The sequence below is a fragment of the Felis catus genome, chromosome A1, assembly GCF_018350175.1.
Source record: "Felis catus isolate Fca126 chromosome A1, F.catus_Fca126_mat1.0, whole genome shotgun sequence".
NCBI classification, from domain to species: domain Eukaryota; kingdom Metazoa; phylum Chordata; class Mammalia; order Carnivora; family Felidae; genus Felis; species Felis catus.
The window spans coordinates 128362209-128374892 of NC_058368.1; the positions used below are offsets into that span (position 1 = coordinate 128362209).

The 12684-nt window shown below is 36.3% G+C and overlaps 1 protein-coding gene across 4 annotated transcripts in view; it reads right to left on the bottom strand.

The window, feature by feature from the left end:
- DEPDC1B (DEP domain containing 1B) overlaps nucleotides 1–12684 on the bottom strand; it is a 91510-nt gene that overhangs the window by 26904 nt on the left and 51922 nt on the right. For all 4 annotated transcript variants that reach the window (XM_045061033.1, XM_003980996.5, XM_019834664.3 and 1 more), the window contains one exon: nucleotides 10929–11069. In XM_045061033.1, coding sequence (XP_044916968.1) covers nucleotides 10929–11069 — 141 coding nt within the window. The remainder of the gene's footprint in view (nucleotides 1–10928; nucleotides 11070–12684) is intronic.

Below are 12684 nucleotides of genomic sequence, written 5' to 3' on the forward strand. Positions count from 1 at the left end.
GGGTGTTAACTCTTCCTTAAATGTTTGGTAGAATTCCCCTGGAAAGCCATTTAGTCCTGGACACTTGTTTTTTGGCAGATTTTTTATTACTAATTCGATTTCCTTACTGGTTACAGGTCTGTTCAAATTTTCTATTTCTTCCTGTTTCAGTTTTGGTAGTGTATATGTTTCTAGGAATTTGTCCATTTCTTCCAGATTACCCACTGGCATATAATTGCTCATAATATTCTCTTATTATTGTTTTTATTTCTGTTGTGTTGGTTGTGATCTCTCTTCTTTCATTCTTGATTTTACTTATTTGGGTCCTTTCCTTTTTCTTCTGATCAAACTGGCTAGTGGTTTATCAATTTTGTTAATTCTTTCAAAGAAAAGCCTCTAGTTTCATTGATCTGTTTTTTTGGTTTCGATAGCATTAATTTCTGCTCTAATCTTTATTATTTCCTGTCTTCTGCTGGTTTGGGGTTTTATTTGCTGTTCTTTTCCCATCTCCTTAAGGCATAAGGTTAGATTGTGTATCTGAGATCTTTCTTCCTTCTTTAGGAAGGCCTGGATTGCTATATACTTTCCTCTTATGACTGCCTTTGCTGCGTCCCAGAGGTTTGGGGTTGTGGTGTTATCAGTTTCATTGACTTCCATATACTTTTTAATTTCCTCTTTAACTGCTTGGTTAGCCCATTCATTCTTTACTAGGATGTTCTTCAGTCTCCAAGTATTTGTTACCTTTGCAAATTTTTTCTTGTGGTTGATTTCGAGTTTCATAGCATTATGGTCTGAAAATATGCACGGTATGATCTTGATCTTTTTGTACTTACTTAGGGCTGATTTGTGTCCCAGTATATGGTCTATTCTGGAATGTATATTCTGCTGCTTTAGGATGAAATGTTCTGAATATATCTGTTAAGTCCATCTGGTCCAGTGTGTCATTCAAAGCCATTGTTTCCTTGTTGATTTTGTGTTTAGATGATCTGTCCATTGCTGAAGGAGGGTGTTGAAGTCCCCTACTATAATGGTATTATTATCAATGAGTATCTTTATGTTTGTGATTAATTGATTTATATATTTGGGTGCTCTCATATTTGGAGCATAAATGTCTACAATTGTTAGGTCTTCTTGGTGGATAGACCCCTTAATTATGATATACTGCTCTTCTTCATCTCTTGTTACAATCTTTATCTTAAAGTCTAGATTGAGTGATATAAACATGGCTTTCTTTCGTCGGCCATTAGCATGATAGATGGTTCTCCATCCCCTTATTTTCAATCTGAAGGTATCTTTAGGTCTAAAGTGGGTCTCTTGTAAACAGCATATAGATGGATATTGTTTTCTTATCCATTCTGTTAACCTATGTCTTTTGATTGGAGCATTGAGTCCATTGACATTTAGAGTGAGTACTGAAAGATATGAATTTGTTGTCATTATGATGCTTGTAGAGTTGGAGTGTTGGTGGTGTTCTCTGGTCGTTTCTAATCTTTTGCTGCTTTTGGTGTGTATATATATATTTTCGTCTTTTCCCCCCTAAGAAAAGTCCCTCTTAAAATTTCTTGCAGCGCTGGTTTAGTGGTCACAAACTCCTTTAATTTTTGTCTGTGAAACTTTTTATCTCTCCTTCTATTTTGAATGACCGCCTTGCTGGATAAAAAATTCTTGGCTGCATATTTTTCTGATTCAGCACACTGAATATATCCTGCGACCACCAGGTATCAAGCTGCGGAGTTGCAGTCTTTGCGCTCCCCTTGTTTACAGTCTTAATGGAATTTAAACCCTCTTCTTTCTCCTTTCTCCCTTTTCAGTTTAGTCCCTGCGGCTGTTTCCAATTTTCCACTTTCTCTCCAGCTGCTTTTGGGGAGGGGTTCTTTTCCCATATCCCCCCGCCCCGTATCTGTCCTCTCTCCACCCACAAAAGCACCTCCCTTCTAGTGGCTTTTCGCTCCCCAAGTTTACCTCTCCCCACCACGTACCTGCTGAGTTCGGTGGTTCAGGTTGTGCAGATTGTTGTGTTAATCCTCAGATCGGTTTTCTAGGTGTGTAGGATGGTTTAGTGTTGGTCTGGCTGTATTTCATGGATGCGAGACACACAAAAAGCTTCCATGCTGTTCTGCCATCTTGGCTCCTCCCTCATTCATCATTTCATGGAGATCTCCATTATTTCCACTTTTTGGTTGTTATGAATAATGCTGCCATCAACATTTAGTGGTTGTGTGACATATGTTATCAACTGTTTGGTATATACCTAAGAGTGGAACTGCTGACTCATATGGCAATGTTTAACCTTTTTTAAAGAAATGCTAAACTGTTTTATAAAAAGGCTATGCCAAAGTAGTTAAGACTTGCCCCAAGAATACATCCGGGGGACACCTGGGTGGCTCATCAATTGAGCATAAGACTTCAGCTCAGGTCATCATCTCATAGTCTGTGAGTTCAAGGCCCATGTTGGGCTCTGTGCTAACAGCTCAGAGCCTGGAGCCTGCTTCCAATTCTGTGTCTCCCTCTCTCTCTGCCCCTCCCCCACCCCCGTCTCTCTCTCAAAAATAAATAAACATAAAATACACCTGGGATTCACACCAATGTGCTCTTCCTCCCTTACACACATAATTATCAACACATAATCATCAACCTGCTTCCAATAAACTCTACTTGGTTTTAATTTAGTTTTAAAATTGATGGTCAGCAATTATTAATTGCTAATTAAAAGATTACACTCTTGAATTAATACCATACTCTATATCCTTTATTAACACTGACAGATATATTTTTCTTGACTACTCTAAGAGTCCTAAAGAAAAAAAATAATAATTTTGGAGTAGGTTTAAAAAGTTTATCTGTCAGCCATCCATCATCATTGTGTTATATCATTAAGGAGTCCACCACCAAAATCTTCAGGAACCTGAAAAAAAAAGTCTTCAAGCTCTAGTAGCCATTAAGTAAATCTATATTTTAAAAGAAATTGAACCTAGGGAATAAAGGAGACTTAAACTAATAGCATTGCTCAACCACATCAAAGCCACAACTTGTAATCACAAAAATATTAACTGGTAGGAAGTTTAGAAAACTGGCAGGGGAATACTTTATAAATTATTCTTTTTAAATATTTTGGAAAGTTTCAAGAGGCAATAGCATAAAAAGTCATAGTCCTAGAATTCCCTTAGCATTAGAAATATAGATATTATAGACAAGGGGAAAAACATGGTCCCAAAGACAGTTAACTGTGCCCCAGTTTATCACATCACTATACATGCCAGAGAAAAATAGAAGACTAGATTAAAAGTAAAAATATTTGTAGAATGTGGCAATTTACAACACTTCCATGCCATTAATCTTGATGAGAGTAGATAGGTCTACTACATGTAAAAGCACATGAATTTCACAAAATACTTTCTGAACTAAAATACAAGATCTTCCACTACAGAAAGGAATTTTAAAAGTGTGATAGTGGTTTTGAAGCTTATTTTTCTGTCTTTAAAAATCAAAATAAAAAAATAAGAGCAGCTAATATATATATTATATATATATGTGTATTATATATAATATATATAATAATAAAACTAATTTTTTATGGGAGAAGAAAATAGTTAACATTAATGGAGTTAACATTAAACATACTTTATTATGTACCTAATAGTGTTCTAAACACTAAACATTATCTCATTTAATCTTTACAAAAACTCTATAAGGTATTTAACCATCATTAATCCCACTTACAGTAAAGACAGTGAGACTTAAAGAAATGAGGTCACTTGCCCAAATCACACAGCTAGTTAGTGGCAAAATGGGGTGTGAGCTTACTTACATGGTCTAGGGCAGACACGCCTCAATACCATTCTATATTACTGACTTTGTCCATGTGGCCAATTATTTCCTAAGGATAAATTCCTATAAGTAGAAATGTTGGCTCAAAGAATATGCACAAATATTTCATACGCAGAAAGTCAAAATATCACCCTGCATTCTTCAACTGGGGGCAAGAAGTAGATGGTAAAAAGAAGAGAATTTCTCAACATAGTGAAATCTGAAACTAGTTCCTTTATACCAGAGAGAGCACATAAAACCATTTCTTCTCCTCATTTCTCTCTCATCAAGTAAAACTACAATGTAGTGTAACCCTGAAGAAACTTCCAAACCACTTTAAAATGCTAATTCCACCACAAAAAGAAGGAAAACTTGAATGTAACTCTAAACAATATGATCCATAGGGGCCGCCTGGGTGGCTCAGTAGGTTAAGTGGCCGATTCTTGATTCTGGCTTATGTCATGATCTCACAGTTCATGGGTTCAAGCCCCACATCAGGCTCTGGGCTGACAGCACCGAGCCTTCTTGGGATTCTCTCTCTCCCTCTCTGCCTCTTCTTTGTTTGTGTTCTCCCTCTCCCCCACCCTCTCTCTCTCAAAATAAATAAACTTAAATATATATATATGATCCATAAGTAAAAAGTTATTTTTTTTATCGAAGTTTAAAGGACAAACCACATATAGCATAAGCATCTTTCACCATTAACTACTATTACTAGTAATATCTGAGAAATATTACACTTTGAGAGATTTTCTCATTCATTAAATCCTCATAGTCATCTTACTATGTAGGTAAATGGAGATGAAATTTAAAGTAGGGTTTTTTTTCAAAAATTTTTTACTGCAACAAAAATTAAGAAATATATGTTACGTCACAATATATACGCATATACATAGGTATTTAAAACAAAGTCTACAAATATACCTACTATGTATATTCTGTCTTTTTAACACTGTTCTACTACAGAGAATTCACATCCAACACACAGTTTCTGAAATAGTGGCTTACAGAGACTCCTGAATTTGAACCAAGGCTCTTTTATAACGAACATCCAGGAATACACAGCCAGAGCCAGAGAGATATTCTGGTCAGAGCTCAGGAGACAGATCAAGGATGAAAGTAAGGAGTGGAAATCCTTAGCACATGGGTCATCTATGAAGTGGTATGAATATGTTCAAAGGGAAGACGTATGGGGAAAAGCTGAGATTTGAAGCGCCTGTAATACTTCAGTCCTTCTTGGCAACCAGTTCCAAGGATGTTATTTTTCAATCTGTCCAAATGTCAAAGCAGGACTCACTTTTAGTTCTGCTTTTGAATGTTGGAGTGCGACATAATGCTTTCCTCAGTTCAAACACATGCAGAATACTTAGATTCTCAAAAACAGTTTAATCTGATTTCTCTGTTTCCTAACTTCTTTCTCATTGCTGACCATTACGTTTATTTTCTTTCATAAAATGTTACTGACAAAAACACACTACAGAACTCAGGGGGAAATGACTGCAAGAGAATTTAGTTTTAAAATACACATGATGGCATACAGTTGAACTCAAAACACATCTTCAACAAGTACTATTGGATTCTTCAAGATCATAAACTACTACTGATTTTAAAGAGCTTCTTGGGGGGGTGTTTTAGGTTTTAAGAGCTCCTGAGGGATATTGGTAGGCTCTCCTCATTTTATAACCAAAGAGTTTAAAAGACTAACAACTTTATTCTTTGGATTAATTTCACTTTGCTGAACAAAAGCTAAAAGAGTAACTTTTCATCTTTCATCATTTCTTCAACCTCAACATCACCATAAAAATACTGAGTCTTCCTTTGCAAGAAAATGACAAGTACCTTTGGCAGCCCCAAAGGTAACTTGTTTCTTGCATTTCAGAATGACATACTAGTGCTTATCCCAATCATGGATTATAAAGATGTATCACAAGTAGTTTCACATTAGAAAAATCTTGCTATCATTTGAAAGAAGATATGGCTAGCTAGCAACATATGATTATCCTATCTTAATTTACACATTTTGCCATTTTTTTGTATTTTTCAAAACAAAAAAAATGAAACTTAGTAGGAAAACAAGTGTAACCCACTACTTTAAATTTCATGTTTTCAGGGTGCCTGGGTGGCGCAGTCGGTTAAGCGTCCGACTTCAGCCAGGTCACGATCTCGCGGTCCATGGGTTCGAGCCCCACGTCGGGCTCTGGGCTGATGGCTCAGAGCCTGGAGCCTGTTTCCGATTCTGTGTCTCCCTCTCTCTCTGCCCCTCCCCCGTTCATGCTCTGTCTCTCTCTGTCCCAAAAATAAATAAAAAACGTTGAAAAAAAAAATTTAAATTTCATGTTTTCATACCTAAAAGTATAGTAGGCATTACTACCATTTACCAATGAAAAAACCAGGGTCTAGACAGGCAGAGTGAGTCATCTAAGTGGGTACACCTCAGTGAACAAACCAAGTTCTTGAGTTTGGAGATGTTTCCATTGGTAAAATAAGAATAAAATAATGAACAAACAAAAAAAGAATAAAATAATGAAAAGATAATAATCCACCAAATAACTCATCTTTGAGACTTTTTCAATCAGGGAAACATTTCATTATTTAGCCCCAGTGATGAAGGATGAGTGAATAAATAATTGAATACTCAAAAAAATCCAAGTGTTCCTTATGATAAAAATAAGTAAAATTAAAATAATATTCTCTATGATTAGAGATTAGGTGACACTTCAGCCATGAAGATCACATGACAGGCTTCAGAGTTGTCAGTGCTTTGTATGACAACTACCTTTGTCACCCTCCTTCCCATTCTCCAGTGGTTACATCAGATTTCCATTCTCAAATCATTACAAACACAAATTTTTATTTCTGTAAAGTAGAAATGGCATTTCTACTAATATATGCTATGTTATCAATAAGCGATCCCTTATGGGAGCTTCAAAAAAAAAAAAATAGTGAAATATGAAGATTTTTGAAAGGGCCCAGCATTCCCCAAAAGGCCAGTGGGATCGAGTCTGTTCAGCCAGAGAAGGAGAGACTCAAGAAGACTCAAGTTTTCGAACAACGAAAGGAATAAAAAAAAAAAAAAAGTTTCATTTTCACAGAGAAGAGGTATAAAAAGGATAATGTTTATACTAAGGTAAATGAATTCAGACTACACATCAATTGGTCAGAACTCCCTAAAGAAAGACATATCAAGAGAGACTATTTCTCTAGGGGCTTTTAAGGAAACACAAACAAGTCGTCTTTGAATTGCTTAAAAGTAGACACAGATTCACCTACCACAACATGATGCCCTTTCCTACATGAAGAGCCCCAAACTGCTATAGCACTTTTATGACTTCTTTTGCTTTCAGGCTGAGAAAGTCCTTCACCCACCCAACATCAACTATATTTTAGATGTACATTTTTTACATTTAATTATCTAATTCAGCTGGAATTTATCCTGATGAATGGTATGAGAAAAGTCTTAAGTTTTTTCCCCCAGAAGTTTTATCAGCTATCCTAGTGATTACTGGTATATTTACAAACAGCTTAGATATTTTGTTATAGCCAAGAAATACCTAGGCACTTCCCTAAATTGCTATCTTTAAGGAGCAGCTAACCCCACCTTATTCCAGCAATTGACTTAACAGTAGTCATTTTATTTGGAGGTGATTCAACATCCTTACCTTGGCTCATCTACATCTTCAAAAACTCCAGCCATAAGCCCTGGGCTCTGAGAGCAAAGAGAACCACCAGCAAGAACTTTGGACTAACATGGGCAAGAGCCCTCTGTCTGGTCAAGCACACCAACTAGGCACTCTCTGAAAAAAAGAATTGTTTTCCCTTAAGAATTACTATGGGACACAGACCCTAAGATAACTTGAAGAACATAACAAGAGGTAGTAAGTCCATGATGGCATATAGCTCCACAGGATATCTGAGAAGTCATCAGACAAAAGAATCAAAGATTGGAAAGTTAACCCTTATAGGTGTCTCTGGCTTAAAAAATACATAGAAGATCTCAGCTATTTAGTTTGATAATCCAGTGTACGATCAATCTAGTGAATTTCAATGGCATTTTCTAAACTTGACATTTTAGAAGGTAGGGAGCAGGAAAGAGCTACTCAGTATTCCAGCCTCTGAGCAAATAAACCAGGAGCCAAAAGCCCAAGTGCCTGCAGGAGCAGACAAAAGGGATAAATGAGCAAAGAGTCAAGTGAACTTAGCTTGAGAGTCTGAGAAGCAGTGGGAAGCACTGCAAATTGGAGTTTGTGTCCCTGGAACACTTGCTCCTTCTAGTGGCGGCACTAGCCACACAGATGCAACAGTTGGTGCCCATGTAAATTCAAGCCCAGAGCAGCCACATTTTCCACTTTTTCTCTTCACAAATTTACAAATTCTTACCTGAACTTCCTGTTTCTTAAAGTTTGGCAATTAATTACATTTTCTTTTTAAAACACAGGGGTCGGTGTGCCAGGGTGGCTTAGTCAGTTGAGCGTCTGATTCAGCTCAAGCTCGCAGTTCGTGAGTTCAAGCCACACTGGTGGCTCAGAGCTTGGAGCCTGCTTCTGATTCTGTGTCTCCCTCTCCCACGCCCCGCCCATACTCTGTCTCCATCTCTGTCTCTGTCTCTCTCTCTCAAAAATAAATACACATTAACAAAACAAAACAAAACAAAACAAAACACAGAGGTCAAATCAGATGTATTTATAACTCAGATCTGGCCCAGAGATCACCAGTTTGGGAACTAAGATTATAACATTATACAACCCACAAGTCTCTCAACTGTCCAAACACCATCCCCTGCTGCTATGCCTTTTTGTGCCTCCTATGGGTGTCGATTTTTCCTCAATATGACAAATTACAGCAAGCTACACAGCTCAGTGGATTTTAGGGTACACATGGAATGGAGTGAAGGATGCTATACCATCTCATTCACCCCACTTAAGAGTCAGCCAAATTCTATCTTAATAACAAACTGACATTTTAGAAATGAAAATTTATTATTATATACAGCTATGTTGTTTGGTCAGACTGCTGACCCAAATTAAATCATTTTCTAGTGATTAAAGAATAATTCTCATTTCTCCAAAAAATCTTTTTTCTTTTTCTTTTCTTTTTTTTTTTGTTTAAGAACTTAGATGTTTTTTTTTTCATATATCAATAACTAACAGCTCTCAAGGTCACAACTTTTACATCAAGCTAGCATTATTTCATTCTAGAAGCAAAGGAATCAGCCTCAAAAAAGCCCATTAATTAAACTGAAAACTATTTCCACTGAAAATGCTATAGGATTTTTAGGTGCTACACAAAGTATGCTGATTACCTACTTTATTACTTACTTATCTAATCTAATAGCATCCTACTGCAGTCCAAGTAAGTCAAAAAGTTTGAAGAATTGAGTCAACCACACCAAGATTCAACCTATATACCTGCTTTGCACATATCTATATATAACACCTTTTCCCACAGACTCTTAACAAGATTACTATACTAGATGATCTTCATTGATCAAATGATGATCAAATTTATGATAATCTATATGTCCTTATATTTCTCCTTTTACTACATAAGGATCTAAAATATATGGTTTTCAATGCAAGGTGTCTCAAACATGTTCACTTGAGAAGGATAATAAATCTTGACTATCTGCACACATTAGTCTATTCTTGCTGATACTTAACTGCCAAAATTCTCCAATCTATCCATCCTTCTCCACCCTAAACCCTGTATAAGTGATACTTCAGAAGGAGGCTGATTCTGACATCAATTTGGAAATAATCAGCTTTAATTCCTAGCAGAGATCAAAACGAACAATTGTGGTAGAACAGACCAGTGATGTCATAAACACAGCTGATTCAAACTGGAATCTGTTCTCCAAAAAAAGTTCCAAGTACTTGTGTTTCCAAACCAGATCATTTTTACTACATAACATTATGAAAATGGAAAATGAAAAGAAAACCTAAGTAATTTTTATTCCAGTCTTTAGAATTCTTATTTTACCAGTGGCACATGGCAGTGAGTGGCTAAAAGAATCTACTCAATGAGTCCAAATGCATATTAAACAACAGCAAGTATTCATCATTAGGTACGATGTTCAAAAGGACATAAGCACTCGATCCTCTTTGGTTGAAAACAAAATACCAAGACAGCCCAGTGGTCTCAAACACCTGTAACAAGCCTAATCCTTTCATCTGTTCCCAATACTAATCCTTCTAAAAACAAACTCACTCTTATGCGCATGATTTATAGTTTTGTACTTTGTTTCTTCTTATCAGAAAACTTAGAGAATATTAAAATTTAAAGTACTGTACTATGAGATCAGGCAAATTACTCATACTATGAGTATTTTCTATGGTAGCATCCATACTTTCCAATAAGATGGAAAGCAGAAGAAAGGGCAGGGCGGGGCAGGGCAGGGGGCTAAGCCCCCCAGTACTCAGGAACAAGAGCATGCAAATTCCTACAAATTTACATAACAGAGTATGATATCTACACAATGATCGGTCATTAAAGCAAACAATAAAAGAATATTTATTGAACAATCACAATAGCAACAGGAAAATCTGATATGCAAGAAGAAAGGAACAATACCACAAAGGCCTACAGCAATAACATTGATTTTTTTTTCCTCTCTACCCTGCTTTTGTGACACTATAAATTCTGGCATACAGATCTATGTGAAGAACAGTAACAAGTTTCAGAGAATGATAAAGTTACTATATTTATTTTTCATGTTACAAATAACAAATAGCCCTACAGAAACCTGTTCCTTCTATGAAAAGAAATTAGATTTCTAAATGAAAATCTGTCTCCCATACATGACTGTTCATAAAGGCACATCCAGAGTAGATCTACTGCAACAGTCAATATCAAACTGACATTCTTCTCTACCAAAGAAGTTGTACTGTTTTGCACAAAAGTGACACATAGCATATTATTCTTTCTTATCAAGTAAAAACTATTGGTCCTTGATTTCAGCTTCTTAACAGAGCTTAACCATTTTCTTTTCCTCCTTCACAGAGCAGGACTGTAACCAGGCAAGCACCTCATCCATTTTTATTTTAGAAACGCTATGGAGGTTTGACTAATGGAAATCTCAAGACACTGGAAAATGAAATGATTCCATATCAATAATACAGACACATGTTCATTATATTCCAACTTACCTAATACACTGACAAAGGCATCAAAAAGATGAAATGTAAGTAGAGGCTCTTTCAAGTGACCATAGTAATCTGCTATAGTTTTAAAGACATCCTTTTCAAATCCTAAATACATAGGCTGCTTCAAATCTGAACAATTAGGCCCTGTTAAAAAAAGAGAAAGAGAGAAAGAAGAAACATTACTGGGATGATCACTTATGAGGATTAGTCTCTGTGCATATGTATGGTGTGAATAGATATTCAAGATCACAAAAGTTTTCATGGGGAAAATTGATGTTATTTAAAAGGACATTATACATTTGCTTACATGAATACTTTATGTCTAAATCGAAATCTATTATAAAACAAGGAGGAAAACCAATGGCTTACTTGCATTTCAAGAGAAACCCACTCTTTCTTTTACATCTTCTGAAAGGCATTTTTATTAAATGTAGACAATGATTATTTTGTTTGAAATATTCGATGTTTTCCTAGGCTTGACACAGTTGACCAAGGTGATAATTATCTCACATATGTAATAGACAAGTTATAAAGCAATTTTCAAAGCTTTTTAGTATTTTGTCATTGCTATATTATGAAATCCTAGAATCAGAGTTGAGTTAATCGATGTCTGCCTCTAACTAAATTATTTCAGACTAATAAAAACTTACACTCTTTTTCATAAAGATATTCTAAAAAGGAGATTTTACACTGGGTCCTGTGATTCATTTTGATTGTAAAACTCTATGTGATCCCCAACCAACCTTTAAAAGATAGTGTATCAGGCAAAGCATATTCCAAAGTTAGGGTAACAATAAGAAGCCTGGAACAATGTGGTCCCAGCCATATCCCATGCAGACAGCAAGGCAAAGATCCAGTTGTATCTGGGACCAAAGAGGAACAAGAAGAAATGCCTAGCCCTCTACAGATATAGCAGTAAATGCCCCCAAGAATCCACACACAGACTACAGATTGACATTGCCAAGTGGAGAGACAAACCAGAGCTGCCCATGCCTTGGGAAAATGGCAAGTAGCCTCATGAGGGAGAGTCTGGCCAGTCTTCTCAATTGCTCTGACAGCGTGGAAGGGAGAAGCAGTGCAAGTGCAATGCCGGTTCTGGGCCAGCAGAATACAAGACTAAACAACTAGATCCAAACAGAGCTCTACCCTCAGAGGAAAGTGAAAGATAAAGCCAGTAAAAACTAAAAGAAAGCCTTCCTCCAGCACCACTGTAACTAAAGAGAAAGGATCAAACTAAAAAGAACAGATAAACATTCTGGGCCTTCACATCCCAAGGCCAATGGGACAAAGTGAAAATGGCTTTTTCTTGGTCTCCTTAAAAACCCTCTCACCTTTTAATATTCTGTATACACTTGTCATAAAATAACTTAATTTGATTGACTAAAATAATGAAAATTATGAGAGACTCTTGTGTGGTACCATGTTAACCTAGCAGCCAACATAACCATCATTCTTGCCTGCTTCCTCCTTTGAAATACTCCAAGCTTCATCGATTGAAACAATTAGTTTAATGTCTCAGTAATCCATAATGCCGTGAATTACTTCCTCCCAAGATAAGTATGCGGTTGATTGTAAGCAGCTGTATCCCTGAACAAACATTTCATCATTCTTGCTAAAAATATGCAAAAACAAAACAAAAACAGTTTCCATACAAATGCAAATGCATAGTAGGCCCCATGAGAGGAGGCCATATTTCTAAGATCTGTTTCTTAATCATCTTGAAATTCAGAATAGCTTTTATAAATGTTATTCCTGACAG